This window comes from Molossus molossus, unplaced genomic scaffold, assembly GCF_014108415.1.
Source record: "Molossus molossus isolate mMolMol1 unplaced genomic scaffold, mMolMol1.p scaffold_m16_p_2, whole genome shotgun sequence".
Lineage (NCBI taxonomy): Eukaryota > Metazoa > Chordata > Mammalia > Chiroptera > Molossidae > Molossus > Molossus molossus.
The window spans coordinates 118,814,764-118,840,036 of NW_023425355.1; the positions used below are offsets into that span (position 1 = coordinate 118,814,764).

At 35.7% G+C, this 25,273-nt stretch overlaps 1 protein-coding gene across 1 annotated transcript in view; it reads right to left on the reverse strand.

Moving 5' to 3' along the window:
- Positions 1-25,273, reverse strand: part of CFAP47 (cilia and flagella associated protein 47) — a 442,571-nt gene that overhangs the window by 235,956 nt on the left and 181,342 nt on the right. Inside the window, exons 33-34 of the mRNA XM_036270144.1 lie at positions 24,147-24,339; positions 21,777-21,779 (exon numbers count right to left, since the gene is read on the reverse strand). Coding sequence (XP_036126037.1) covers positions 21,777-21,779; positions 24,147-24,339 — 196 coding nt within the window. The remainder of the gene's footprint in view (positions 1-21,776; positions 21,780-24,146; positions 24,340-25,273) is intronic.

Below are 25,273 nucleotides of genomic sequence, written 5' to 3' on the forward strand. Positions count from 1 at the left end.
ACATGGACAACAAAACTGGGGAGAGGACGGGGAGGGAGGAATCAGTGGGGGGAAAAGGAGAAACATCTGTAACAAAAATTAATTAATTAATTAATTAAAAATTAGTTGTGTTTCAAAAAAAAAGTTCATATGGAACCAAAAAAGACCTCGAATAGCCACAGCAATCTTGAAACAGAAGAACAAAGTTGGAGGGATCACATTACCAGATTTCAGGTTATACTGCAAAGCCACTGTAATCAAAACAGCCTGGTACTGGCACAAGAACAGGCATATAGACCAGTGGAACAGAACAGAGAACCGGAAATGGATCCAAGCCTATATGTTCAATTAATATTTGACAAAGGTGGCAAGAGCGTACAGTGGAGTAAAGACAGCCTCTTTAGTAAATGGTGTTGGGAAAATTGGACAGCTACATGCAAAAAAAAAAAAAAAAAAAAAGAAAGAAATTAGACCATCAACTTACACCCTACACAAGAATAAACTCAAAATGAATGAAAGACTTAAATGTGACTCATGAATCCCTAAAAATTATAGAAGAAAATGTAGGCAACAAAATTTCAGATATTATACGCAGTAGAATTTTCATGGATACATTACCTAAGGCAACAGAAAAAAGGAGAAAATGGACACATGGGACTACATCAAACTCAAAAGCTTCTGCACAGCAAAAGATACAATCATCAAAATGGAAAGGCAACCCACTGAATGGGAGAGCATAATTTCCAATGATATGTCAGATAAGGGGTTAATTTCCAATATATAGAGAGTGTTCATATAATTCAACAAAAGGAAGACAAAGAACCCAATTAAAAAATGGGCAGAGGGGCTGAATAGACACCTCTCCAAACAGGACATACAAATAGCTAAGAGAAATATGAAGAAATGCTCAACATCACTGATCATCAGAGAGATGCAAATTAAAACAACAATGAGGTATCACCTCACACCTGTCAGAATGGCTGCCACCAACAAATTATCAAACAAGTGTTGGCAAGGGTGTGGAGAAAAGGGGACTCTAGTACACTGCTGGTGGGAATGCAGACTAGTGCAGCCACTATGGAAACCAATGTGGTGTTATCTCCAAAAATTAAAAATTGAACTTCAATTTGACCCAGTGATCCAACTTCTAGGAATGTACCCTAAGAAGCCTGAAACACCAGTCATAAAGAATATATGTGCCCTCATGCTTGTAGTAGCACCATTTACAATAGCTAAGATCTGGAAACAGCCCAAATGTCCATCAGTAGATGAATGGATAAAAAGGCGGTGTTGCATACACACAATGGAGTACTATGCAGCTGTAAGAAAGATTTCTTATCCTTTGAGACAACATGGAGGGACCTGGAAACTATTATCCTAAGCGAAACAAGCCAAGCAGAGAAAGACAAATATCACATGATCTCACTTATTTGTGGAATATAATTAACATAACTGTCTGAGGAATGGGGTAGTCCCAGAGACGTGGAAGTGGGGTACAGACTGACAATCCCCAGAAGAGGGGGCAGGCGGAGAGATAAACCACAGAACTTATATGTATGTATGTATGAACAATGCACATGGACAACAAAGTTGGGGACAGGGTGGGGAGGGAGGGAGAGAGGGGAATCAGTGGGGGAAAAAGGAGAAACATCTGTAACAAAAATAAATGAATTAATTTCAAAAGTATCTTATGGAAATTTGAGCAATAGTCAAAGAAACATTTGCCTTCGTTTGGAAAAAATGTCATATTATTTTGGAAATAAAAACAAAACTTAAACCTCAGAAGCTTAACACCAGGAAATATATCTGCAATGTTGTAAGCAACTGCAAAAGCTGTCCTCTTTATTTATATTTGAGTCCCTTTGAAGAATATACTACCATGTAGTAATAAAAGAAACATCCAGGATTTCAAAATTACTCATTATGTAGAGTCCCTTGAAGTTCAAGTATTTGATCATGATCATCAGATGCTCAGAAGACATGGAGTTACTTTTAACTCTACAGTTTTAGTGCCAGTTTCCCTATTTGTTGCAGAAATTTTTCCACATGTAGGATATGTGGAAGGAGTTGGAGATTTATGGCTTAAAGAAACCAGAATTTGCCTATAGAAGATAACAGAATAAAAGTACTTCTCAGTTATGGAAATGACTACTATGCTGAGACTAGAACAAAAGTCAAAGTATCTGGATATTTAATAAATATCTGAAAGACTGTCCTATATTAAGGAGAGAGAGGGTGGTTTAAACATTGGAAATCATTGCTATACTGGATGAGACATTTCCTTTTCTAAACTATTTCCAAAAGGGCCTAGATTATTACTGGTTTGAGATTATTTCGTGTATGAAAACAAAGAAAATTTGGTAATCTTCATAAATTTCCTCAAATCTCTTAATTCCTATTTTCTGTGAAGAACAAACTATGACAAAATATTCATGACATGCATATTAATTCCACAGACTAGGACTGCTTTACATCTGAAGTGGAAGACTTAGTTTTCTCTGAAACCACAGATATCCTGGATACTTCACAGAAACAGTGTCTAGTACTTTTACACCTAAGATGCTACAACATTGACTGTTTCTATAGGTCTTCTATAGCATACTATTGCAAAATCAATCTCGCGAACAAAGATCACTCAGAATTTTCAACTGATACACAGCAAACAACATTCTACACTGTATTTTTCAAAGTATTGTTTACTGATAGAAACCTCTAAATAACTATATAACATCAAAGTAATGATTTTAAAATGCACATTTCGAGTTAGCTGTATAATTACAGCCTAAATGTACTTCTCTTAATGGATATTTACCACTCATGTCTTCTAATAAAAGCAAAAGGTCTCATTTTTGTAGTCAATATTCATTTTTCTATAAACTAGAAGCAGTTCTAACTTTAATCTGAAAAGGGCAATTTACTAGCCTTTTAAATTGATGATGAATCAGTCAGTTACAGACTGCAGGGGATATGGACCGTGTCCTCTTAATATCCCATCCTCATCTTGTAACAACATTAGAGAAGGGAGAGAATTCCCCTGAAGGAGTTTAACATCTTGTGGAGGAAAGGTCATATTCATAAAGAGAAACAACTAATGAAAAATCTCCTAACTAGAAGTTAATGAATAGATAACAATATAGCAAAAATTAAGTGTTAAACTGTTACTATCAATGCCACAACTGCAATCCAGCACCACAAGATCCATTATAACTTTCCCCATTTCCTTATTTCTAAATTCTTTCTTCAACAGTTAAAAACTTGGCTCTCATTATCTACAATACATTTATTGATTTGTTCAACACTAGTATACATATACAGTACTTTCAGAATAGCAAACCCATACCTCTTCAAGAAAGCAATGTGTATGTACAGGTTTTTTGGTCTAGTTTTACAGTATGCTGTCATGATATTGTTTTCAAAAGATAATTAAGTCAGCCCCTTTCTTCTCCATTACATTGAGTGAGGTTGTCAAACATTTGTAATGCAGTTACATTTGTCATTTGTAACGTTCATTCAATCTTTGGAGTGCAGCATCTAGGATTTTGAGATATACATTGTTATGTATCTACCACCACAATTCCACACAGAAAAGTTTCATCACCCATCCCCATGTGCATTTTAGAGTCACAGTATTGATGTTTACAAAAAAAAAAAATAGTGTGGTGGGATTTTACTTGGAGTTTTATGATTTTAACATCTTAACAACTGTCTTCAATGCATGTTCATGATATATTTCTCTACTGATTTGGTTCTCTCTTATGTCTTTTATCAGTGTTTTGTAATTCTCAGCACAAATATCCTGCATATATTTTGTTAGGTTTATACTTAAGCATTGATTACTGCCATTGCATAGAAATATAATTTACTCTTGTATACTGATCATATATCCTACAACCTTGATAAACTCATATACTAGTTTTAGGAGCTTTATTTGTAGATTATTTGGGATTTTCTACTTAGATGTCATGTCGAATCCCAGCCCTTTCCCAAGGATAGAGGTGTGTGTGTGTGTGTGTGTATTTAAGTTTATTTTTGCAGCTGCAATGAGTTTTCACCGTGGCCTTAAAAATGACAGTATGTGTTGTCCTCCCCATATATTAAAGATTTTGTTCTATAGGGAACACAGAAGTCTGCACAAATTGCCTGCCCCTCCCCCAAGTCTGCACTATAGGAGGCATATGCTCCAGACTCACTCCAGTCATTTCTGTGAGCAACCAGTGAAGTTTGTGGAGTAAACACCTGCAAGAGGACACAGATTTCCCCTATAACTAGGACTCCCAAGGACCTCATGCTCTCTCATTAGTGTACACCTGCCCTCTACCAATTCACCAAACACTCTAATTCAATTCTTTTCATCAGTGTCTAGCTGTCTCTACCACAAGTAGACAATTGATATCATTCCATTCCTTCCTGTAAGCACCTACTCCTCATTGGTCTTTGGGCACTTTGTTGTCCTACAGCCTCAGCTTCCTAGGGGAGCTTTAAAACACTGAGAATTTACTGTTGGTATGACTTCTGCTGTTTTAACAACAGGGCAGGGGGGCTCTTTCCAGTCCTCTACCTCCCTGATAGGAACCAGTGGCACCCACGTATTTTTGTTCAACCCATCACCACTTTGGAACTCCTTTGATATTACTTGTCAAACACCAGGTGGGATGGGCTATTGCTGCTCAAACATGGCTCTCAATGTAAATAGGATGGCGATAATGCTCCAGGACAATGTTGAAAAGAGGTATGGGCCGAACTCCAAAGTTCTTCTCTACCCTCTGATTCCAGGCCTGTGTACAGCCATTTACACACAAGGCTACTGCCAAGTAAGACCCCACCCCAATTTACCACAGCCTTTGGTATGCCAAGAATTTTCTCTGTTTTAATGTAAGCTTCTGTGATCTAGGCTATTCTCTCTTCTGTGCTCCTAAGATTTTGCTACCCACAGTATGCTATGTGAATCAGCAGCACCTTCAACTGGAAGCTTGTTGAAAAGGCAGAATTTCAGGCCCCACTCAACACCTACTGAAACACAAAATCAATTTAACAAAATCTCCAAGTGATTTCTATTCACATTACTGTCTGAAAACGGTTGGTCTAGGGTTGTTTTTAGAGAGAGAACCAGCAGTCTAATCCAGTCCTCAATTGTCAGAAAAACAGAAAATTCAAGTGCTGTTTCAGATTGTTTTTTAACATTTTGATTTGAGAGTTTTATTGTTACCTGTTATTACATTATACACTTCAAATAGAAATATAAAAATATTAATAAAAATAGTGGTCCTAAATAGCATTATAAATTACAGATATGCTTATTAAACATAAAACTGAATGATTTAATGCACTGAAGAAATAAGTGCGTTCACTTATTTTTATGAATATCATAATTGCTATATAAATTATATTTTAGGTGAATATAATAGTATATTTTTACAACAGCTTTATTGATATACATAATTCTCACATTAATTTCACATATTTTCAATTGTCTAAGCCATTGTTATTATTTTCACAGAGTTATAGAATCATCATCACTATGCAATTTTATAATATTTTTATCAACACATAAAGAAACCCCAGACCACTGGCTATCACTCCCCATTTCCCTCTTCTCTCATCCCCTGAAAAAAATGATACTTTCAAAGGATTTGCCTATTCTAGACATATCATAGAAATGGAATCATAAAACATGTGCCTTTTTGTGTTCTGACTTATTTCATTTAGCATAGTGTTTTTAAGGTTAAAGGCAGCAGCATGTATCAGTGATTCTTCATATTCCTTTTCATGGCTGAATAACATTCCCTTTTATTAATATACCACATTTACCACATTTTGTTTATCCATTTATCAGTCTATGGGCATCTAGGTTGTTTTCACTTTTTGGATGTTATAAATAATGCTGCTATGAACAATTATTTAGGAGTTTTTGTGTGAACATAAGTTTTCAGTTATCTTGAGCATAAACCACTCTATCTGAACAACAACAAAATGTAATTACTAAAAGATATTGTTAATCTATTTTTAACATTTTAAAAAATTGCTAAACTGATTTCCAAAGTGTTTCCAAACCGTTTTATAATCTCTCTAGCAATGTATGATGTTCTAATTTCTATAAATCCTTGCCAATACCTGTTACAGTATATATTTCTTTCTTTTTCTTTTTCCTTTTAAATTTGAGTCATCCAAGTTGGTGTTAAGTACTATCTCACTGTGGTTTTGTTTTGTATTTCCCAAATGACTAATTACTTAGAGCATTTTTCCATGTCCTCGATGGCCATTTACTTATCTTGTATTTTTAGAAATGTCTATCCTACTCCTTTGCCTAATTTTTAATTGGGTAGTTTATATTTTTATTGTTGACTTTTACTTTTTATATGTTCTTGGTACACATCTCTGCTAGATATATGATTTTGCTGCTGTTGTATCCTTTGAAATGTTTGTTTTCCTTTTATTTTATTAATAAAATAAATCAATGTGCATCACATTGACTGGTATTTTTGTTAAACTAATCTTACAATCCTGGGATAAATCTCATCTGGTAATTTTTTTTTTTAAAGATTTAACCTTTTATTTTATTTTTTATCCTCACCCAAGGACACTTTTCAATATTTTGTTCAGATAGAGTGGGAGGGAGAAAGAGAGAGAGAGAGAAACATCGACATGAAAGGTACACATCGAGTGGCTGCCACCTGCACGACCCAACCAGGGCCAGGGACAAACTGCAACCGAGGTACGTGCCCTTAGCGGGAACCGAACCCGGGTCTTTCCAGACCGCAGGCCAATGCTCTAACCGCTGAGCCAAACCGGCCAGGGCTCATCTGGTAATTTTGTAATCCTTTTTAAGTACTGCTGAATTATTTTTGTGAGTATTTTTGAAGATTTTTATGCCTTTATTCATAACAGACAACATAGTACATATTTAAGTGTTTTTAAAACACTTTGGAAATATAGTATATGTTTTAATGCAGAAATCATCTTGCTTCTGCCCTGGCCGGTTTGGCTCAGCGGTTAGAGCATCGGCCTGCGGTCCAGAGAGACCCGGGTTTGGTTCCCGCTAAGGGCACGTACCTCGGTTGCAGTTTGTCCCCGGCCCTGGTTGGGTCGTGCGGGTGGCAACCACTCGATGTGTCCCTTTCATGTCGATGTTTCTCTCTCTATCTCTCTCTGTCTCTCTCCCGCCCACTCTATCTGAACAACAACAACAAAAAATGTCCTCGGGTGAGGATAAAAAAAAAAAAGAAAAAAAAAATCATCTTGCTTCTGAAGATAGTTGAATTATAAAGATATGTGAACCCTAAATAATTACAAAATCACCTATATATAATAACTATAAGATAATCTACCTGAGATTGTTGTAATATATACAATATTTGACAGAAGGTTCATATAAGTACAGTTGGGAAGAAAGTAAAATTTTTTTCTGCACCAAGATGATAATTATCATTGAGAAAAATTGATTAAAAAACCAAGAAGGTATAAGAAAACATATCAAAAAGAAAAAAGAAAATAATTACAGCAGTCACATATAAGAGAACAGGTGCAATAATGGAAATAGTATGCCAATATATTTTTTTTAATTTAGATGATATTCATTAATTTCCTAAAATGTGTTACAAGACTTCACTCAGAACATATAAAGTATAATTTCATAACAATTAAAGAACTGATTTAGTTATTTAAAATCATCCCACAAAAGAAATAATAGGTCTGGACACTTTTACCAGTACATGCTACAATACTTAAGAAAGAAGCAAATTCATTCATAGGAACTCCTTCAAAGTCTACAAAAGAGGGAATGTTCCCCAAGTAATTGTTGAGGTTTGCATAAAATTAAAACAAAACAATTAAAAAGTACAGAAATAATTGCAAAGTATCACACATATAAACTTAAGCAAACCATTAAAATTTTATAAACTAATTTTAGCAAGGGATGTTTAAAAATTAGCTATCATTGCAAAAGTGAATTTGTACCAAGACTGCAAGGTTACTTTACATTTAAATATTAATTTCACTTATCATATTAAGATATATATAAATTCAATAGTATACACTATAAAAATTCCTAGAAAACTAGAGAGAAAATGTCAATTTCAGAACATAATGAACAGATGGTAAAAAATAATCACATAGTAAATATCAAAGTTAATGATGAAATGTTGAATGTACTCTGTTTAGAATTAAGTATGAAAAAGATCAGGTATAATATACATGAATGTCTAAGTTAATTAAAGGTTAGAAATAGCCTCTTCATATCTTTATATCTAAGTTTCAACAAATATCTTAGGTTTCAAACATACCTCATATGCCAACTTTACCAAGGAAATGTTTTAGAACAGGTTTCACACTCTTAAACACCTCTCCCACTTTGAGATTATTAAACAGTCTAAAGCCAAACAAAGCAATTTACTTACAGGGGAGGAGTTATCAGGCCAATCTGTTTTTCAAAGCTATTTTAGAGCACAGCATGATGGAGTACTGTCCACAGAATTCAGAGAAAAATAAAGAGTAACCCCCAAATATGATTTTCAGTCAAGATGCCATTCACATATAAACAAAATGAAGATATTTACAAAGAGAATTCAGAGACTAGAGTCCCTTGAAATAATTATGAAATTATTAGACAAACAAAATAATTATGAAATCTAGCTATCTAATAGTTAAATCATAATTAATTAAAAATGGCCCGGCCAGTGTGGCTCCCATGGACTGAGAGGTCCTGGTTCACTTCCTGGTCAGGGCACAAGCCGGGTTGCGGGCTCGATCCCCAGTAGGGGGTGTGCAGGAAGCAGCCGATCCATCTTTCTCATATCAGTGTTTCTATCTCTCTTTCCCTTCCTCTCAATCTAAAAAAACATATTTAAAAAAAACAACAGAGAATCCAGGTAAACTGGCACACTGTTGGACACTGATAGAAGAGTCTATGAGTGCTGTAGGTATTCACAACAGAGGCACAAAACCTAACAAAATGATGACACTGAGGCAGGAAAGTGAGAGGAAATAAGTTATAATTCCCTCACCCGTCATATCAATGACAGTCAATGCCATGTAAAATCAAAACAGGTAGCCACAAAAGAAAACCTCAGAATTTGTTATTCATAAATTTCTTCTTTTAAATTTGAGACATATTTTAGGAAATATTTCTTGTGGTGGAGAAATATTTGTCTTATATGGTATCTCTGCACTATTTAATTATATTCTCTATTTCTATATTAGAGTTTTTAACCTTCACACTGTGTATCAGACCCACCTAAAGAGCTTTTCAAAGCTGCATGTACAAATCAACAAAAGGAAGATAAAGAATCCAATTTAAAAATGGGCAGAGGACCTGAATAGACACATCTCTGAACAGAACATACAAATGCCCAAGAGACATATGAAAAAATGCTCAACATCATTAATCATCAGAGAGATGCAATTTAAAATGACTGTGAGATATCACTTCATATCTGCCAGAACAGCTGCCATCAAGAAATCCTCAAACAACTAGTGCTGGTGAAGGTGTGGAGAAAAGAGGACCGTAGCACGCTGCTGGTGGGAATGCAGACTGGTGCAGACACCATGAAAAAATATATAGCGTTTCCTCAAAAAATTAAAAATGGAACTGCCATTTGACCCAATGATCCCACTTCTAGGAATATATCCTAAGAAGCCTAAAACACAAATCAGAAAGAATATATGTACCCCTATGCTCATAGCAGCACTATTTACAATAGCTAAGATCTGGAAACAACCCAAGTGTCCATCAGTAGATGAGTGGATAAAAGAGCTGTGGTACATTCACACAAAGGAATACTATGCAGCTGTAAGAAAGAAAGATCTCTTACCCTTTGAGACGACATGGAGGGACCAGGAGAGTATTATGCTGAGTGAAATAAGCCAGTCAGAGAAAGACAAGTACCACATGATCTCACTTATTTATGGAATATCATGAACAAAATAAGCTGTCGATCAAATAGATCGAGAGACATGGAAGTAGGGAAGAGACTGACAAACCTCAGAGGGAAGGGGGTTGGGGAGGGAAGGGAATAGATAAACCAAAGAACTTATATATATATATATATACACACACACACACACACACACACACATATATACATATATATATACACACACACACACATATATATATATATATGCATAACCAATGGACATATACACTAGTTTGGGGAAAGCAGCAGGGGCAGGGAGTGAGGAGAAAGGGATCAATGTGGGAAAAATGGGGGGACATCTATAATACTTTCAACAATAAAGATTCTAAAAAGTGGAAACAACCTAAAAAATAAAAAATAAATAAAATAAAAGCTGCACATGTATGAACAACGCCCCAGAGATTGCCTTTCAATTGGTCTGGAGTGGGGCATCAGTTTTGGGGATTTTTGTTTGTTTGTTTTTAATTCTCCATGTGATTGCAGTGGGCATCCAGATTTGAAAAACTAGTACGGTGGATGAAAAAGGAAGTAAGACATCTCTCTGGATATCAGAAAAGATTTCGTAAGAATTGCACAGATCTAACTTAAAGAAGAATTAGTATTTTGAAGAAACATCCTCACATAATGATACTTAACATAAGACGTTGAATCAAACTGAATTCAAATCCCAGCCACACCCTTTCCTAGAAAATAAATTAACCTTCTTCAGGTTTTCTGTTAATAACAGCAATATCAGTTACCTGATCCTATTGCTTGTTTTAAGGATTAAATAAACAAATATATGTGAAATTCTTAGTGTTTTAATTGCCATATCACGTATGTTGGCTATTATTATTATTATTAATTGTTTTGGTGAATGTCCAATTAGAATTATAGTCTACTATATTGCAGAGATGATGACTGAAACTATTCTTTACTTGTCCTATTCTAGACATGATATCCTTCCACAAAACTGAAAATTCCTTACTGGTTATTTAGAAATAGTCTTAAGTTTCCCTGCTTTTAAAGAATTGAATAATATTTGTGAATCTTTTTTAAGCATTTTGAAAGAAAGCACAATATTAGAAAAATTCATATGGGATGTTAAATGTCTGGGACAGCCTGAAGGTCACTTAATGCTACAGCCAAAATTATAAAAATTTAGGTATTACATTTAAAAGATAAGAACTTTCTAAAAAGGAATAGTCTACACAATAACTCTGGGCATTATAGAATATGATGATTGGTTGTCTGCCTCATTCCTTAATTTCCTGTTTATAATAATATCATAAGCACTGAGACTTCTCAGACCATTAGAAATGATGACAGTTTGTCCTGACGATGGAGCTCAGAACAGAACAGACCTGAATGGGAAATCACTGGAGTAGAAATGCTGATATAATAGTTGGTGAATTGATTGATATTTACTTATTACTTATTCTGTATTTTTAACATGCTAGATTATGTGCATATGTGTGTCTATATGCATGCATATACACACTGTTTATAATTCTATTTCTTAAACTATTTTTTCATTTTAGTGAGTAACTAAGGGTTTCAACCAGATACTAGTGCTTTAATTAATCAACTTAAGAAGACATGAGTGATAAAAAATAAAATAAAAATTCTTACGGGCAACTGAAGAGACTAGGCTCATTACCTTTTTTAAATAACTGATTTGAGAGATAAAGGGGAAGGGAGAGGGAGAGAAACATTGATGGAAGAGAACCATTGATCAGCTGCCTCCTGTATGCCCCTCACTGGGGATGTAGCCCACAACCCAGGCATGTGCCCTGACCAGAAGTCCAACCTGTGACCTCTTGGTGCATGGGAGATGCTCAACCAACTGAGCCACACTGCCCAGGTCTCATTTCTTTTTATTTAGTTTTATTTTTCAATTACAGTTTATATTCACCATTATTTTGTATTAGTCTCAGGTGTATAGCATAATAGTTAGAGAGATTAGGCTCATTTCTAAGGCCCATGCAGCTAACTTCCTTTTTCTACTAGAATGTACCTGACATGATACAAGAGATTTGGGCTATTTTGTTCTCTGCCCTAGAAGAGTGTTGGGCATATAAATTGGCACTTAATAAATATTTGTTAAAAATAATTTATTAGTGGCTTCTGCTCTTGTTAGAATTTTCAAACATCAATCATCGCACCAAATTCAGATAAAGACTATCTTACTTTTTTTTCAAGTTATTATATAGTCTTTGTTTTTATACTTAATGTTTTTCATACATTTAGAATTCATTTTTGGTATATGGTATAGAGTACAGAGTTAACTTTATCGTAATTTTAAAAGTGTCAGTTAATTGATCTAATACTATTTACTGAATAAAATAACACTTATTTTGAAATGTCAAATTCATCACACTAAATTCTATTATATACTTTCATTGCTTTGAATTCCCTGTTATGTTTAATGCAAGTGTAAATATTATGATTCTTTAAAATATTTTAATAGTAAATAATACTAATTATTTAATATTTATCTTTGTAATATAGTTTCTTTAATTTTTCTCTATATTATTATTTTTTAAATTTATTATAATGCCAACCCTAGAAATCTAGCAAGTGAATAAAGCATCTAATTTTAGGAAAACATGATGGTGGATGGGGTAAGAGGATCTTGTATTATTACATATTTAAATATAGTAAAAAGAAAAGGTTAAAGAAAAAAAATTTCAAACTGAAAATATCGAATATGTAACATCACTAGTCACCAAGGAGATGCAATTCATACCCAGCTAAAATACTTCACACATACCTGATGACTATAGTAAAAAAGACAGTCACAGTGTTGGTGAGGGTGTATAGAAATTGGAACCTTTATACATTGATGGTAGGAAAGTAAAATGGTGTAGCCACTTCAGAAAACTATTTGGAAATGTCTCAAAATGTTAAGTATTCACTTATCATATAATTCAAATATTCCACTTTTATGTAATACTCAAGTAAAATGAAAACATATGTCCATAGAAACCTTCACATGAACATTCGTAGCAGGATTACTTATAATAGCCAAAAAGTAGAAACAACCCAACTATCCATCAAATGATAAAAAAACAAATGCGGCATAACCATATAATGGAATATTATTTGTCAATGTATGAACTTTGAATGAGTGACAAAATGTCTCAAAGATATTATATGATTCCATGTATATCCAGAATAGGCAAATCCATAGAAACACAATGTTGATTAATGTTTTCCTGGTGCTGAGGGAGAGAGAAGTGACTTCTAATAGGTATACCATGTAAACATTTGGGGATGATGAAAATGTCCTAAAACTGGGTTGTGATGATGGTTGCACAATTCTATCAACGTATTAAAAATCATTAAATAATATACTTTAAATGGATAGATTTTATGATATTGGAATTATATCTTAATAAACTATTAAAAATACACTTACCACACAACTCAGCAATTTCACTCCTAGGGCTCTATCTCAGTGCAATGGAAACATGTCTATAAAAGTCTTGTATATAAATGTTCACAGAGACTTTACTCACAATAGTCACAAAGTGGAAACAACACAAATGTCTATGATTCAGTTAAAGAAAAATATAGAATATACATAATAAATTCAAGAACATTCACCAAAGTCAACAAATTCAAGACCAACAACTCTCCTGTCCCCAAAAAGAAAAAAAATTTTCTCTCTGTGTTCTGTGCTTTAATTTATCAACCCTTTTTTATTTGTATGGATCTTGACACTGATGTCGTGGTTCTTGACCTTTAAGACCCCAGTCAACACTGAGTCACTCAATACTAACTCAACATTGAGTCAATAGGCCAATACCGGTTACATGCTGATGTTCTCTACCACATGGGGAAAGAGTTAAGATGTAAACTATTAGCAGACAGATTTTAATGTTGATTATTTAAGCTTAGTAAATGCTAGGAAATAATGGTTGTTAACAATTGTTCTTAAAAATATATGCTCTCATCCATTTACAAATGTAAATTGATTCTGAGACCAATTCAGATATGGGGAAGGGTGGTGGGTTTCCCCCCTCACTACCAAACAATGCTCCAGACACCAGCTGGCCATTCTATGTCAACTCAATTCAGACACATCCTACCCAAAGAGAGCATCAGATTCCACAGGTAAAAGGCTCAGTCCCCCAAGATCATCTGTCACTTCAGAGGTCAGTCACAATCCCAGTTTAACACCTGTTCTTCTGACCAACCTGCCATAGATTATTAGGTTCCAAAGAACCCCTCCTTGCACTTCAGATGCCAATCACAAATCCAGGTTGTTAGATCTTTACTTCGGACCAAATGGCTATAAATCAGAGGTTCCCATGAACTTCTCCCTGCTCAGATTTGCTTAATTAGCTAGAGCAAATCACAGATCTCAGGGAAACATGTTTACCAGTTTATTATAAAAGGATACAATAAAAAATACAGATAAACATGCAAATGGAAGAGGTATGTGGGAAGGGTGCAGAAAATCCATGCTCTCTCTGGGCATGCCTCTTTCCCCTACATCTCCACATGTTCACCAACCTAGAAGCTCTCTAAACACAATCCTATTGAGTTTTTATGGAGGCTTCATTACATATGCATGATTGATTAAATCCCTAGACATTTGTTTTCAATTCAACCTCCAGGCCCTCTCCCATCCCAGGTTAGGAGGTAGGACTGAAAGTTCCAACCCTCCAATCATAGGGTTGCTTCTCCTGGCAACCAGCTCCCATCATTAGCTGACCTAGTGGCTTTCCAGAAGTCATCCATTAAAGTAACAAAAGACAACTTTATCTTTCTCACCACTTAGGAAACCCCAAGGGTTTAGACGCTGTATGAGAAACTGGAAGACCATATATATACTTCTCATTATAATTTACAGTATCACAAAATGTTAGTAGTAACGAATGCAATAATTTACCATTTCTTACAGACCCTAATGCTCCATTTCAGATGAAGTTTTAAGCATAATTCTTAATGCATTCTATTTGGTAATTTGGGTATGTTAAAAAAAAGTTCAGCTGAGTAAATTTGAAGATCTGCTTGGCATTATTAAGTGATTCATGAATCAGGCAGTATGCCATCTAGCAACTAGAAGGGTGCTCAGAGGGGTTGTATAAAATGGAAAAAGGATGGGGCAAAGAAGCTATTGGCAAAAGAAAACAAAGGATTATTTGGGGACCAGGAGGTCTTTTCAGGGGGGAAGAGAACCAGAAGGTTTTGTTGTTGTTGTTGTTGTTGTTGTTTATCATGCAGATAAGCCCTTGCTCTCTATGGGGATGGAGGAGGCCCATTTGACAAATTACCTCATTGTTGTTGACCAGAAAATTCCAGACTGGTTGGAGAGGCTGAAACTGCAAGTAGATCAGATATTAAATACAGGTTTGGCATCATGGGCTTTTAGTAGGAGTGATGCCATTTGGAGCCTGTGGTTTTCTCTTTAGCAAGTGAAAAAAAGAAATAAAGCCCCTGACATCTGTGAGCTTGCCTGGTATTATCAGCTGAGCTTTGGTACTAGTAGGGGCACATCACAGCTAGGTCATGTTATAAAGAGTCTCATAGAACACCAATATCATACAAGGTCACTCTGCCACTGTGAAGAACTGAGACAAAACAAGAGAATTTCATAATCTTGTCTAAGCAAAGACAAAAACGAGCTCATTGTATACACCACGGAATATCACATATCCCCCTCTCCTGTCTAATATGAGTGACTACTGCTTCTTTACCAATTAAAGAATTAGCCTCACTATAGTTATCTTTCCTCCAGACAAGATTTATTAAATTACTCAATCCTAGCATTACCACTGCCCCAGCAGCATTCAATTAAGGTTAATCTGTGTCCCTGAACCTTTTCCAAATTTCCCTAGTCAATGCACATATCCTATAACTGTTACCAGCATTGGGTTCTTGAGTTACCCATGATAGAAATGGAAAGGAAACACCAGAGAAATTTTCAGACAGATTTTATTAAGCTTATGTCCAAGTATAAGAGTAACAGGGTAGTAAGAAGCTAAGAAAATTTTCTAAGCAAGCAGAATAGGGAAACTGAGACAAGAAAATTAAACAAGGCCAAACAGTTTGGGCAGCTTGCAGCCAGTTTGCAGCAAAACTGTATCTTGAGAACAAAAGCTAATACCTCTCCTCACTAACCAAAAAATGGAAGAAAGGAGTTGTGGGGAGGGGTTGTTGTTGTTGTTAATCCTCACCAGAGAATATTTTTCCATTGATCTTAGATACACTGGAAGGGAGGGAAGACGGGTGGGGGAGAGAAACATCACTGTGAGAGAGACAAATTGATCAGCTGCCTCCCGCACACACCCCAACTGGGCTGAAGAATGAACCTACAACCCACGTACATGCCCTTTACTGGTAATCAAACCCACGACCCTTCAATGTTCAGGCCAATACTCTAACCACTGAGAAACAACAGCCAGGGCAGGAGCAGGAGTTTTAATGTCTCTTCCCCCTAACCAGGAAATACATAGCATAAATCTCCCTGGAACTGCTAAGACAGAAGGGGGGAAGGATAAAGAAAAGAAAGAAGAAATTTATCTCACCCACTAAACAAAGAAGTCATTGGTTTTGGGTAAGGAGGAGAGAAGAGGGAGTTTTATTTTACTCCTTAAACAAAGAAATCAACAGTTTTAGGGCTTATCAAGATAAAGATGCCAAAGATTTCTCATAAATTCTGGGAAAGCCATAACAAAGAAAAAGGAAGACCTTGAGATCGAATCTGTACCAAGTCCTTGACCAGAATCAAACCGCCACCCTTTGGTCCACAGGCCGATGAACCAAACCAGCCAGGCCTTGATTTATTTCTTTAATAAATTCACTTTACTACAATGCAACCGTCTGGGGTCACTTGTTTGAATGTTTTCTTACAAGACTGAAAAGAACTGAAGACGGGACAGCCCTCTTCCTTCAATTCAGAGGGCTGTCTGATACCTTTTTCAGTGTTTCTGGTGTATATAACATAAGGGAAGCAGGACAGAGGAAAAGACGGTCCTCTAAACTGGTTTGGAGACTGATTCTGCTTGGCTGCTTTTATAAACTGGGGACGATGCAGGCTTGGTTGAAAAGACACGATGGCTTGTGGAAATTTCCTTCAGGATAGGAATAGCAAGCAGTTAGAAGGGAGATAAAAGTATTTTCTTTTTCAGAGCAAGGAGTGGAGGGGTGGTAACATTCTTGCAGTCACTTTATCCTTCTGGCCACCTGGTCTTAACTTGGTTTCCTAGCCACCCCTTATTTTTCCATTCCCAGGCCCAAGTGCCTATACTGTCTAACATCTTTCATAATAACCTTTACTATGAGACAGCACATGATTCTCTATAACGTGTGGTCTCTTTCTTTGCAATGAGTACTAAAAGGAATTTGGTAAACTACAAATGTGTTCCCAGTGATCTGTGGCTGGAAGACATTGACACTGAGTAGGCATATATATGAAAGAGAGAAAAAAATGTGGTCTGGCTATGGGAACATTTTTACATCTTTCATTTTCCAGCACACATGGTTATTGCCTTGGTTCACCCTGATTTATTAAACCACACTTCTAATCCATTTGAAATGGTTTACCTTTCTGTTATTACATTTGTTTGATTGCTTGGCATGTTTCACAGTTTAGTGCTGAGCTATTCATGACGTCTACATATTGACTGACAGTCACCTTTCCAGAGTAAAACACTGATGTAACATTAAAATGTCAGATTATACCATTTGTGTATACATTTGAATCTTGCAACACTGATGATAAATATTTAATGCTAAACATTAAAGGGGTAATTAGGAATTTCTGAAAAAGTATAATGTACTTTGTAAATAATGACTTTTTTTTTTGGTTTAATGAAGTTGAAAATTAGACATTTAAAACAACCAATGCACGCAAATGTAAGACTTCAACACCACATTAATTTTAAGAATAGATACCATATTAACAGACTGACACAATCTCCCAAACACAGACTCAGTACTGTTTATGTGAACAAACTCTTACATAATAAATGAAATCAGGGGCACCTTTAAACAGTACATAAAATAAAACATAATTTTCCCAAACATACTTATAACTCCACTCCATTAAAGAAAATAGAATAAAAAAGTGGTATTTGTCTTGCATTCATAATAACTACAATTGTTACTTCATAAAAAGTGTTGAAATGAGTATAAATTAAAAAGGCATTATTTGTATAACAGAGCTCCTTCGAACAGACCATTCAAAATGCTCCCATTTGAAGATTTTGTTAAAAGTATAGTCAAACAAAAGTACTTAGTCTTGTCAGAAATTAAATTTACGTTACAAAATGATCTGTTGCTGCTGTCAGAATTACCAGGTGATTACAGGTGATAAAATTTTCATTAGCAATGGTTTGTCATATTTGAAGCAAAGGATACAAAGAAATGACATAACTGGTACTTTATCATAAGTTTGATCTACTGAAGAAGATACTGTCATTAAGGGGTAAAATGGCTCATCAGTGAAAAAAACGTTAACTATAGTGTTAATGATAAAAGGACTTAAGCACATACAATAAAAGAGCTACTGGGAACAGAAGGATGAATGTATAAAAGCAAATGTACCTCCTGGCAAGCACTAAAAAGGTCCCCTGTATATATGAGACAGCTGTCCACTTATCATAAGAAAATTCATTTTTGGCTTTCACAACATTTAGAATAAATCCGCACCTGTTATGTTTTTTCAAACAAAGGATGAGTATTTTTTTTTTTTTAACTGTGGCTCCCAGCAGCCATCTATATTTAGGAATTATAACTTTATCAAACTTTGATTGCCTGGCACCACATACTCTTGGGCAAATTCATAGAAAGTCCAGGGTTAAGACACCTCAGTCCACTCTGAGGGCTAAATTCAGGTGTGCTGATCGAACGCATGTGACTTCTCTGCACTTCAATCCATGGACTTGCTGCTGACAGAACAAACACCCATTTTATCATAGCAGTCACCAGCTCAGCGACCTCCCATAACTCTCCACGGGCAACAGAATAAAGTTCTAAAAAACACTATCCTAATATTAAACTCCCGGATGGCTGGACCTCTGAGCCCACTGATTCCAACTTTAAGACTTGATACTCTCCAACATGTTTTCCTCTATCAAGAGCAAGGCTCCCTCACTTGTCCCATCTTTCACAGTGCCATCATTGAGAAGCAATTCTAATGAGAGAAATGTATCAGACCTGTCCTAACTGAGGTGGTTGTGCTGACAAAAAGACCTCAGAAGATACATAATATTGAAAGAACCTTTCATGCCGACTCCGCTGCTAAACTCTCAAGAGTTTCTGGGAAATCCATAAACTAAAAAAATTCTTAATTTGTTGCCCCATCGAGGTGATCAAAACAGGCTGTCTATAGGGATGGCATGGCAAACTGATCAGTTTATCTAGAAAATGTATAAGCAACATCCCCTAACTATTCTCTGCAATGTTGTCTCCTTCACTTTTTTTTTTTTAAATCCTCACCAGAGGACATTTTTGCATTTATCTTCAGATGGAGGGGGAGAGAAAGAGAAACATCAATGTGAGAGAGACACATCAACTGGCTGCCACCCACACAACCCTAACCGGGGCCGGGGACAAACTGCAACCGAGGTACATGCCCTTAGCGGGAACCGAACCTGGGCCTCTCTGGACCGCAGGCTGATGTTCTAACTGCTGAGCCAAACCAGCCAGGGCTGTCTCCTTCACTTTTGAAAGATAATTTCACAAGGTACAGAATTCTAGGTGAGTGTTGCTGTTTTTTGTTTTGTTTTTTTTCTCCTCTTAACACTTTAAATATTTCACTCCACTCTCTTCCTAATTCTGTGTTTGCTGAGAAGTTGGATGTAATTATCTTTGCTCCTCTATAGGTCAAGTAGATGTATTTTGACTTAACTTCAGCTTCTTTTAAGATTTTTTAATTTTATATTTTCCATAGTTTGAATATAATATGCCATGTATACAGTTTTGCTGATATTGCTGGGCCTCATTTTCAGTTTGTCAATTAAAAGTTTTGGGGCACAACCTTATCCCATCTACCCACCACAACAACACCATTACACCAAGTTGTAAGTATTGTGAGACCTTACTGATGAAGTAGAGGTAAGTAGAATAAGTGCCAATGTTGAGAGGTAAAAATGTGGGGCAATGAGTATGACTTTTTTTCAGTCCAAGTTAACCAAAGTGAAATATTTCACAGAGTTTCTCTTCATGGACCTCCACAGTTACTAACCATGAAAACCTGTACTCAGGTACATACTGAAGAGGAAACGTGCTTCCTTCCACCTCGACCATTCAACCCGACCCCCACATTTGTACAAGAAGATACAAATTGGTAGGCTAATATATATTCAATTATCTGGAATAGGGGTAGAAAATATACAAAACCTGAATGTTCCTCTTTATTCACTCATTTATTCACTCAGACAATATTTAGTATCTATTATTTACCAGGCACAGTTTTGGGCTTTGAGAATACAGCAGTGAACAATAAAATAGACAAGATAGTTCCTGTTAAGAAGCTCACATTCTACTGGAGGAGACAGACTATATACATTATTTTGGGAAAGTGCTATTGAGAAAAATAGAATAAGAAAGAGAAGGACTGAAGTATATGATATTTTATAGAGAGGTTACTGGGAAAGTTTCTCAAATAAGGTGATATTTAAGCAGGAACCTGAGTGAAGTGGGAAAAGGAATCATAAAAATATTGAGGAAAATAATGCTCAAAGCAGAAAGAATAGAAAGTGCAAAGGCTTTGCAAAGTCATAGGTCTGAGTGGTTTAAAAAATAGCAAAAGCCTGCCCTGGCCAGTTTGGCTCAGTGGTTACAGCATCGACCCATGGACCAGAGAGTCCCACGTTCAGTTCCCACAAAGTGCATGTACCTTGGTTGCAGTTTGTCCCCGGCCCCAGTTGGGATCGTGTGGGTGGCAGCCACTCGATGTGTCTCTCTCACATCGATGTTTCTTTCTCTCTCTTCCCCCCCTCCCTCCTGTTGTATGTGAAGATAAATGAAAAAAAAAAAAGTCCTCAGGTGAGGATAAAAAAATATATTAAAAAAAAGAGCAAAAGGATAATATACTCAACAGTGAAAAGTTGAAAGGTTTTCCTCTAAGATCAGGAACAAGACAAAGATGCCCACTATCACAATTTTTATTCAACAAAGTATTGAAAGTCCTAGCTACAATAATTAGATGAGAAAAAGAAATACAAGGCATCCAAATCAGAAAGGAAGAAGTAAAACTCTCACTATTTGCAGATCACATGATATATATAGAAAATTCCAAAGGTTCTACCAAAAAATTACTAGAACTAATAAATGAATTCAGTAAAAAAGTTGTAGAATACAAAATTAATATAAAGAAATCAGTTGCATTTCTACACACTAATAATGAACAATCAGAAAAAGAAATTAAGAAAATACTCCCATTTGTGACTGCCTCCAAAAGAATAAAATACCTAGGAATAAATTAACCAAGAAGGTGAAAGACCTGTAGTTTGAAAATTATGACACTGAAGAAAGAAACCAAAGAGGATACAAATAAATGGAAGAATATACTCTGCTCATGGATTAGAAGGACTAATATTGTTAAATTGTCCATACTACCCAAATCAATATACAATTCAATGCATTCTCTATCAAAATTCCAATGGCATTTCTTTCATAACTAGAACAAAACCCTAAAATGTACATGGAACTACAAAAGACCCCCAAAAGTCAAGGCAATCTTGAGGAAAAAAGAACGAAGGTAGAGGTATCATGCTGCCTGATTTCAAACTATACTACAAGGCTACAATAATCAAAACAGTATGATACTGACATAAAAACAGACACATAAATCAATGGAGCAGAATAGAGAGTCCAGAAATAAATCCTTGCTTATGTGGTCAATTAATATATGACAAAGGAAGCAAGAAGAAAAAGTGGGGAAATGACAGTCTCTTCAATGAGTGGTGCTGGGAAAACTGGAAAGATACATTAAAAAAAATCAAACTGGACTAGTTTTTTATACCATGGACAAGAATAAACTGAAAATGAATTAAAGACTTAAATATAATACCTGAAACCATAAAACTCCTAGACAAAAACATAGTCAGTAAACACTTTGACATCAGTCTCAGCAATATCTTCTTCAATATGTCTCCTTAGGCAAGAGAAAAAAAATAAACAAATATAACTACATAAATCTAAAAAGTTTCTGCATAGGAAAGGAAACCATCAGCAAAATGAATAAACAACCTACTGAATGGAAGAAGATATTCACAAATAATATATCTAATAACAGTATAATATCCAAAACATATAAAAGACTCTTACAACTCAACATCAAAAAAAGAAAAAGAAAAAGAAACACAAGCAATCCAATTTAGAAACGGGCAGAGGACCTGAATAGATATTTCTCCAAAGAAGATATACAGATGGCCAACATATATGAAAGGATACTCAAAATCATTAATCATCATGAAAATGCTAATCAAAACCACAATGTGATAATACCTCACAGCTGTCAGAATGGCTATCATCAAAAAGTCAACAAATAATTAGTGTCGGTGAGGATGTGGAGAAAAGGGAACCCTTCATATACTGGTGGTGGGATTATAAATTGGTGCAGCTACTGTGGAAAACAGTATGGAGATGCCTTAAAAATTAAAAATGGAACTGCCTTATGGCCCAGTGATTCCACTTCTGGGAATATATCTGAAGAAACCTGAAATACTGATTCAAGAGAACATATGCACCCCTATGTTCATTGCAGCATTATTTACAATAGCCAAGATCTGGAAACAACTCAAGTACACATCAGTAGATGACTACTACATCCTGTTTTTTTATAGTTTTTAATGGGGGGGGGGCAAATACATTTTTTATAAGATATTAATCATATTATACTACAGTTACAAGTCAAACTTTGATATTATCAGTACCTCAAATAGAATTTGTAATAATATAGTCTATATTTACTGTTCGCTAATACCAATATATCAATATATCTTTTTCAAGTTTGATGTCAGTATGTTTGTTTCATTAATGGCTTTAAGTTAAGAGCAACTGTAATTTAAAGTCTCATTTTAAGTAATACTCTTTTTTTTTCTAATCCTCACCAGAGGACATTTTCCCATTTTTTGTTCAGGTAGAGTGGGAGGGAGAGAGAGGAACAGAGAAAGAGAAACATCGACGTGAAAGGGACAAATCAAGTGGCTGCCACCCGCACAACCGACCAGGGCCGGGGACAAACTGCAACCGAGGTACGCGCCCTTAGCGGGAACCGAACCCGGGTCTCTCAGGACCGCAGGCCGACGCTCTAATCGCTGTGCCAAACCAGCCAGGGCTTAAGTAATACTCTTAATCTTCCCATATTTCTAAAGTTTAGATTAAATTTCAAGGATTCAGCATAAAACATAATTATTGTATGTTAAAACAACCCATTCTGAACATAGCAGGATTGTATGTGCTTGGAAGAGGGGAGCTGAATGGAAGTCAAAGAAACAACCAACATCAGTACTGTCCTTCTCATGACAATCAATGCTTATGATAAACTAAAAAATATATATATACTATTATACTAACAAATTAAATTTTTTTTCAAAGAGTTTAATGCTCTTCAAGTAGAAACTTATAGAGTCTCATTTCTTCTAAAGGGCACAACCAGGGAGTGCCTGCGTGAACACTGGAGCAGGTCTATGAACACATACTTTTTTCAGTAAACAGGATAAGGCAAAAGTAGGTTTACAGTTGTTTCTACAGAAAGTAATACAATGCCTGTAATACAAAAATAAACTCTGTGTTTCTCATACTCACAACTGTAAACCTACTTTTGCCACACCCTGTATGGACCTAATATGGCCTCCCCTCCTCCCATTATTCATGCAGCATTATTGAACTTAGTGATTTCTAACGTGACCGTCGCCAACAAAATGTAATATGTTGTCTAGTCAATTTTCACTTGATCTCAATTAATTATATACAAGGTTTGAGCAGTGTCACCAACATTTAATACTTGATAGAGCTGAAAATGCCATCAATTATATCAAAGCTATCTTTCATTTTTGGAGCATCTAAACATAATTTTTATCACTTATTCTTCAAAATAAATTGGAGAAGCATCTTTTATCATTTCTATTTTACATGTAAGAAAGCTGATCTTGAAGATATTAAGAAATACTTTTTTTTTTTTTTTTGCAGAACAGAGCATAAATGCTGTAGTCAAGTCTAAAATACATGAATTCTGAGTTTGATTCTGTGGCTCCTTCTACACTATCATACTACAACCTGTGATGATTTATTTAAAGAAAAAAAATTTCTTACCTTTGTGACAGTTTTTCCATATACTACGTCTGGTATTTTCATAATGTGTGTTTATCCAACTAAGAAGAATTCTTTCAGAATTAGAATATAAGTTGCTGGATACAAAACAAGCATTGACTTTTGGTGAATTCTGCATATATATAGCAGGTAAATCAGTTATGGAATGTGGTACAACCTGGGATAGCACCAGAACCTAAAATTGAGTAAAAGTAAGAATAAAACTTTTACTAGACCTGAATGGCAAAATAAAAATTTTAAGAGTAAATAAAGAAATATGACAGGTAGATAAATAAATGAAGGCATCACTATTTTCTGCTTAATTATATCTATTCAAGAGTAAAATAATATATAAGATATCCTCTAATGCCCATTCTAGTCTATAAGATACCATACTATATAATTTACAAGCAACAGCTTATTACCTAAGGATTCTGGTCACCAATTTCCAGTGTGTGGAGGGGGGTGGGGCGTAGAAGAGAGACTCTCCATCCCCTCTCAACCAAGCAATTCTCGTACACCAGCAAAGCCTCCAACAATCCAACTCAATTTTGACACTTCCACAGGTTGAGGGTTCAATCCTACAAGACTATGCCCCTCCACTACTTCAGATGCCAATCAAAAGCCTAGGGTGTTACCTGTGCTTTAACCCACCAACAATCCACTGGAGGTTCCAGTGACCCTCTCCATGACAATTGAATTCAGACAGCAGTTGAAAGTCTAGGTTGTTACCTATACTTTTGACCAACCAGCTACAAATCAGAGGTTTCGATTACCCCTTGTTGGGTCCCATTAATTAGCTAGAGCTGCTCACAGAACTCAGAGACATATTTTACTTACTATATCACTGGCTTATTATAAAAGAATTCAACTCATGAACAGTCAGATGGAAGAGATGCACAGGGCAAGGTGTGGGAAAGGGCACAGAGTTTCCATGGCCTCTCCAGGAGCAGCGCTCTCCACAAACCTCCACATGTTCACCAACCTGGAAGCTCTCTGAACCCTGTCCCTTCGGAGTTTTTATGGAGACTTCATTGAATACTCATGATTGATTAAATCATTGGCCACTGGCAATTGGGTCAACCTCCAGGCCCTCTCCCATTCTAGATCTGTGGGGTAAAACAGAGACT